The 7,385-nt window shown below is 41.2% G+C and overlaps 1 protein-coding gene across 1 annotated transcript in view; it reads right to left on the minus strand.

The window, feature by feature from the left end:
- Positions 1-3,742: 3,742 nt before the first annotated feature.
- nr1d2b (nuclear receptor subfamily 1, group D, member 2b) overlaps positions 3,743-7,385 on the minus strand; it is a 19,867-nt gene continuing 16,224 nt past the window's right edge. Inside the window, exons 6-8 of the mRNA XM_028598005.1 lie at positions 6,931-7,116; positions 5,740-5,950; positions 3,743-4,459 (exon numbers count right to left, since the gene is read on the minus strand). Of these exons, the coding sequence (XP_028453806.1) occupies positions 4,263-4,459; positions 5,740-5,950; positions 6,931-7,116 (594 nt within the window). The 3' untranslated portion in view covers positions 3,743-4,262. The remainder of the gene's footprint in view (positions 4,460-5,739; positions 5,951-6,930; positions 7,117-7,385) is intronic.

The raw sequence follows: 7,385 nt of genomic DNA on the forward strand, positions 1-7,385 counted from the left end.
TAATTCTGTCCCGTCCCTGGTGGTGCTGTCATCAGTTTAGATACTGTCCAGATCTTCTGGCTCCAGCCGGCTCCTAATGATATGTAACCCACTGCATAAAAACATGACCTCTGCTTCTCCCATTCTCAGGTCAAAAGAGTTGCTATGGTTGGATTTGAATACCTGTGTTCTCAATCTTCTGCAGACTTTAAGGAGTAGCATGAGAGCCGAGGTCATTTCCATACCCTGTGTCACAAATCCCACACTGCTCTATTGTTGTCTCGTCGGCCCGGATCATAAAAGACCTTTTTTCCGGCAATATCTGACCCTCCCTTTATAATGTCTTATCACTTTAAAACAAAATGGCCTCTCATAACCCAAAGAAGTGGAGACAACAAGGTCAGCTTCATGAACTCTAAAAAACCACTTACTGCCCTCTCACAAAATATTATAACACTTGTCTGGTCCGAGTTCTTTTACAATGAGTTTTTCCGCTAATGTTCTTCTTTCGAAATATGTACTTTTTTGCGTAGCAACCGGGGAACCATTTGCTTAAATTCCAGCACTGTAGAGCTGAGCGAACTGGAGCCCAGGGACAGCCTGGCTACTACACCAACATGATAAACGTAACATTGAACGTGAAAGTGAACGCAAATATAATTCTGGAGAGTTCTAAACACATTCTAAAGTAAAATCATTATTAGCATTTAATTAACACAGATTAGTTTTTTTAAATGAGAGATTATAAAAAAAGAAAATTAATTTGACTATTATCACCACTGTTCATCACACCCCCAACCGGCCCGTCAGACACCGCCTACCAAGAGTCTGGGTCTGTCCGAGGTTTCTTCCCAAGAGGGAGTTTTTCCTCGCCACTGTCGCACTGCTTGCTCTTGAGAGAATTACTGGAATTGTTGGAATTGTTGGGGCTTTGTAAATTATAGAGTGTGGTCTAGACCTACTCTTTCTGTAAAGTGTCTCGAGATAACTCTTGTTGATGATTTGATACTATAAATAAAATTGAATTGAATTGAATTGAAAAAAGAAATAAAACAGGCGCCCTAGCGCCCTCTATGCCCGAGCCGCTGCTGGTGAGCTTGTTCCAGCTCTGGGGCTGAATCCAGTATCTGTTCGCCGAGCACCTCCATTAGAAGTTGAGAAAAAGGCTGTCAGTTGAGCACCTTCGATATTCTCCGGAAGGCCCACTACTCTTATATTATTCCGGCGGCCTCCGTTTTCTAGATCGATAAGCTTGGCCTGCAGCTTAGCATTTAAGACTTTTTAGGACATTTTTAATACCACCTAGGATGAAATGTAATGCCATCTTCACGCCTGTATAATATAAAATCAGTGTGGATTTTAAGATGAGAAAAGAATTATTTACCTAGTAACCTTACCTAAATTGTATTTAAGTGTGTTTTTACTCTTAAAGGTGCTCTCAGCGATGTTGGGTGACGTCACTTCTTGTTGACATTCATAATCGTATTGTCAAACAAAACTGAGGCTAGCTTGCCCCTCCCTCCTCCTCATCCCGTCACCACCCCCTTCCTTCCGTGCACTAACCCCCCCAACCCCCACCCCTAAATCCTTCTTGTCGGTTATTGGCTGGAAAACTGTTTGTTATGGTTCGTCATGCAGGTTGGCGCAGTTTGTTTTTGTTGGCGTTTGTGGAGCCTGGGCTGTCTACAGAGACCGCGTTGTTTTTACAGTGTGTTCAGGGGACAGGCAGCTAGCAGATAGTGAGGAGATGTTTTTTACAGTGTGTTCAGGGGACAGGCAGCTCGCGGATAGTGAGGAGATGTTTGCTGTATGTGACAAAAAAATGTTGTAGCCTAAAAAACGTGTAACATCGCTTAGAGCACCTTTAAACGTCACATTTACAGCTCTATGCTATAAAAGTAAAAACAAATATGACATTACAGCATTTATATAATCCTACAAAAGGACAAGACAAAAGTTAAGTCCTTTGGAAATGGAATTAAATACATTTTAAGGCCTTATTTTTTGGACTATTAATATTAATATATACCCGCAGGTATCCTGAAACCTGTACCTCTAATGCACAGCTCTGACATCTCAGCAGAAGAAAAGGTTCCATTTCAAAATAGACAATGAGCATGACGAGCAGTAAAGCTTCAGGCAACTGTAATTATTGCGTAGAGTGAATCGAATATGAATTGATGTTTAGAAGTTTTTCTTCAGTTTTGTTCCGTCTTGTGTTTGAAGCCTTGAGTTTGCAGCTCTCTGATCTGTGGTTCCAAACTCAACTGACAGAAAACTTGATTTAACTGCTGAAATACAACTTGGTTACAAAAGAACTTTAAGTGAATAATTTAAGACCACCCAGATGTTCTACTTAACTTTATTTTTGATAATTATTTTATACTTTGCCTGGCATATTTGGTATCTTTGAAAACTTTAGAAATAACATTTTAAAATCAAGTTCTGTGGATTGAAACACCTCACCACAAGTGGATCTTTCAGGGCTGAAGACACAGAAACTTTTCTTACAGAAAGTAAACCCTAGGGTTGGGCATCGTTTTGATTTTAACAATTCTGTTTCCAATTCTGGTTATTTTCAATTCTCAATTGCAATTTTTTGAGTAAAGGATTTTGAACAGGTCACTGTCCACACACGATGCGAATCCCTACACAAGTCCCGCGTGTGCAGAACGCAATATCTTTTTTCCCCACTATGGCCACGCCAAGACCCGCCCTTCAATAGCATTCGCACTACTATTGGCCAGGCGTCTATGCTTATATGTTCAGGTCCTATCCCCAGACCAATCCCCTAACTCTAACCTTAACCACTCGAGGTGAAATGCCTAAAAAAAGTCTGCGCTATTCGTCCACGACAGTTACGTTTAGGCACCGAAACGACAAGTTAACTTTAGAAAAAAAAGATTGCGGTTTAGATTAAAACATTTCCGAGGAATAAACACACTTTTCCTGGGTGAAAGTTTTTGTCACATGCTTATTTCATAGATAAGAGGAAATTTTTTACTTTTTACTACAGTTTTACTGGGCTTTTCAACGTAAAATAAAGCCACACTTTAGAGTGCAGCTTACTGTGCTCAACGGCTGCAACGCAACAAGCGCCTGGAAGTAGGGTGGCCGCTAAGAAAACTAAAACGTGTGCATGTTGACGTTGGAACCGATAACTGCAATCAAAACCAAATTCAAAAGCTTCCAATAAAGGGTTTTCGATGCCCAATCCTACTCAGAGTTAAATTCAATTTTAACATCACATAAATTGATTCTGAATAACTAAATGACAACCAGACAAATTCAATAACCACTTCACAGCATAAACTGCATTTATAAAATGTATTTATATAGATATATTCATCTATACGGTTATGCATGTATCATAGTATGTATATATATTTATATAGAAATCTACGCATACTGCAATCCTTTCACAGAGGAGAACAGAACCACGTCAGCAATGTTAACACAATGACCGAAGCTCTGGATGTTAAAAAGGCCAGACGTCCTAAATTAACCGACAAGGAACAAAAAACGATGGCATCGCAGAATATCTGAACAGCAGCGACTCGGCTGTCACCTCGACTCAGCTTATTTCTTTACATTACAATCACTTCAGTGACATTACAATCATATCTTATGTGGAATAGTGCTAGCTATTCAGTTTAAATACGCTCAGCTAAAGTCTGTACAGTGTTGTAAAAACCAAAATATTTATTCAAGCAACGTCACTGGTGACTGCGGGACGATATATATATATATATATATATATATATTTTTTTTTTTTTTAGCTCTACAACTTCACCCTCATCACATGAGCACAGCATCTATTCAAATTGAAAGTATACACTAAGTTTCTTGACTCCAAACTATACAGCTAAAATCCAAAAAAGCAGTCACAAATTGCACTATGAATGCAAAAAAAAAGAACCAGTCTACACTATACAGAAAATATGCTACACACACAAACGCAAGAAAACATATATACATCAATCAGTTTGTCTGTATGTATGCATTACCATCACGCAGGCATTAAAAGCCTACAGTACAGTACAATAACATGGTATGGTCTTGTTCCCCCTTTTAAATGTCAGGTTGGAGCCTTAACTTCTATTCATGGACTGAAGGAACAGAAGCTGACGTCTCCTGGGAGAAGGTTGGGGGTGCATGTGTGGTTGGGTAGTGAGGACAGGCAGAGCTGGTGGTCTGTGTTGGCCTCCAGGCCCGGTCCCAGGCCATTAATAGCAGTTAGTGTCAGGGGGGGGTAGGGGGTGTCAGCTAGTAGAGAGAAAACTTCAGGAATGGACCTTGAAGGCCAGCAGCTCCTCGGAGTGCATGTTGTTGAGCGAGCGCAGGTCGGGCAGCTTGAGCAGCAGCTTGGTGAAGATGGCCGACTCGTTGGGGTGCTTCTTGGTGATGAGGCTCCTCAGGGCGCGGATCAGCGTCTCCTGCAGCGCCTCAACCGAGTTCACGTTCTCGATGCCAGAGCGATCTGCGGGGGGTGGGGGCGGATGTACAGAGACAGTGTTATTGGGGGAATCCAAAATCGTACGTATTGTGATTGCTTTTGATGCTTTTCCTTAGAATGGATTTTTTTTTTTTTTTTTACCATTGATGCACCTTAATATTTTCTGTTTATACCAGTGTTTCTCAACGGGGGTTAAACGTTAACATCCTGTATCTTTAATAAGTCTATGAACATAGCTGTCAAACATTTTTCATTCAATGATATGATTTTTTGATGATTTTTAATAGTAACAACAATAATAGGACTAATAACAACAACAATAATAATTATCATAACAATAATAGGACCTAATCATTAATATTCAGGGAAATTAGCCTACATCTTATTTGATGGGGGGTGGTAAGGGACCTGGATAATGGATAGGGGGGCGCTGGTCCTAAAAAGGCTGAGAACCACTGATTTATACGGTACCACCGACGGCGACTACATCATTTTCGTTGCCTGATCACAGAAGGCTTGTATCATGTGGACGCGCCGTTTTGTTGTCACTCCTTAGAATTACTCATGGGGAGACAGAAACTACGCACCATAGCTTGAAAGTTTGAAAAGAATATCGCAACACTATCGAAACGCAATACTTTGTCTATTTAAGCGGTTATTCAAAGTTGCCAAAAATATTTGCAGTACAATTAAAAAGGTGCACTATGAGTTCCTGCATGATGTCACTTCTGCTGACGTTCCAAGTAAATACCAAACAAAACAGAGTAAGCTCACCCCTCCCCCCATGTTTCCATAACTGTCATGACTAACTGACTGTCACTAACCCACACCCCCTCCCACAACCATCTTGTCGGTGATTGGCTGGAGTGGTTTGTTGTATTTTGGTGCACAGCCTGTGCCCCTAATGTTTGTTTGACGTTTACGACCCCTGTGTTGTCTACCGAGACCGGGCTTTTTCACGGTGTGTTCAGGCCCCCCCTGAACACACCTTGAAAAAGCCCGGCAGGCAGCTAGCGGATTAAGGAGAGATGCCTACGATTTGAGACCAAAATGAAATGCTGAAACCATGCAGGAACTCATAGTGCACCTTTAATAAAAGAATTCTGCACCTCTTTCAACGTGTGGACCCCCACGTCAGCTACCACCGCAAATATAATCTAATTCTGTGGGAAACACTGCACAGTGTTTATATAGCACCTCGAGCTGCTTAATAATAATAAAAAAAAAAAATCTAACGTTTTACAATATTGAACCTTTAATGGTGGTCCATGGTTAAAGGTTGATTGTGACCGAATCCAACCCACCTGCAGAGACCAGAACCACGGCGGTGAAGAGGCTCATCTCCTCCTCGCTGAGGCCCAGGTTGGTGAGCTTCTCGCTGAAGTCAAACATTGAGTTGAGAAGGTGCCCGGCCCCCATGGCCCTCAGCGTGTCCACACTGTATTTCTCCCCGCCCAGGAAGGTGATGGTGCGCTCCTTGACGTCGAAGAGAGAAGCAAAGCGGACCACCAACACCTGCAGAGGCGCAAACACGCTGCTCCATCAGTCTGGGTACAGCCATTTAGTTTAGTTTTTTTTCTATCACATAGATCATAACATCACATAAATGGTAAATGATCCTTTACTTAAGTAAAAGTTCTAATACCACACTGTCAAAATACTCTGTTACAAGTAAAACCCCTGCATTGAAAATGTTACTTAAGTAAAAGTATGCAAGTATCATCAGGAAAACGTACTTAAAGTATTAAAAGTAAAAGTTGTGTGTGCAAAAATGCTAATGTGTAAAGTAACTAGTAACTAAATCAGTCAGATGAATGTAGTGGAGTAAAAACTACAATATGTCTCTCTGAAATGTAGCGGAGTAGAAGTAGAAAGTGGCATGAAAAGAAAAGACTCAAGTAAAGTACAAGTACCTCAATATTTGTATTCACAGTAAGTACAGTACTTGAGTAAATGTACTTAGTTACATTCCACCACTGCCCTTAAATCATACAATGTCATCTGAACTTGTTTCTAATCGATACTGACCGAAAAGGTGTAGATTGAAGCTCATTACACCTACCCTTTTTATATTGTATTTTATTCATATTTTGTTCTTAGGTCCCACATAATCTTATTAAAATGTATTATTATTAACAATGTCTGTATGTTATATACATAGGGAGAGGGAAAGAAGCACACACGCGTGTAAAAAAAACTAACTAATTTCATTCAGTTATTACAAATTAGTCTGCGACAGTGGAACTGCTTGAAAAGTAATTTGGTATAAGGTCAGCATTAAATAACACGTAGTGTTCAGGTGTTTCAGTTGACTTCATGTTAATAGGTTATATCAAATCCTAATTTCTGTTTTATTTCAAATTAGTTGAGCTGTTTTACGATCTTTCCACATAACCCCTAATAACTACATTGGTACCCCCTGGGGTACACGCACCCCTGGTTGGGAATCACTGTTCCATGAAAACAGAAACGTCCGAGGCACGCAGCGGCTTTACCTCAAAGGTGCCAGCCTTGAGCAGGCTGACCTGGTCGTGCTGGGTCAGGTCTCTGAAGCCGGGGATCTTCTTGGCAAACTCAACCACCTCCCTGACAGCGGGGGTGAAGCTGTGGGAGAACTCCTCCCACACCTCGTGGCCCGACCTCTGGGGGTCCACATGGGGAGAGGTGTTCATGGGACAAACCTGAGCGCAGGACAGACGAGGAAAACATTCACACGATAGATCACAATCTATCATAGACTCCTCGCATGGAGCGCATTTGTAAAAAAAGATACAGCAGCGCCTTTTACTTTCTCCGTAGGCTTCAATCCTTGGAACCAGTGGCCAGATTATTTCTCTGTTTTAGGACTCAGTGATTCAGAGTGTCATGTTGTACTGCAGCACAGTCTGGCTCAGCAGCCTATCTGCTAAACTTAAAACTAAATTATACAATCAACTTTAAAGACCTGTTG

This window comes from Perca flavescens, chromosome 14 (genome assembly GCF_004354835.1).
Source record: "Perca flavescens isolate YP-PL-M2 chromosome 14, PFLA_1.0, whole genome shotgun sequence".
NCBI classification, from domain to species: domain Eukaryota; kingdom Metazoa; phylum Chordata; class Actinopteri; order Perciformes; family Percidae; genus Perca; species Perca flavescens.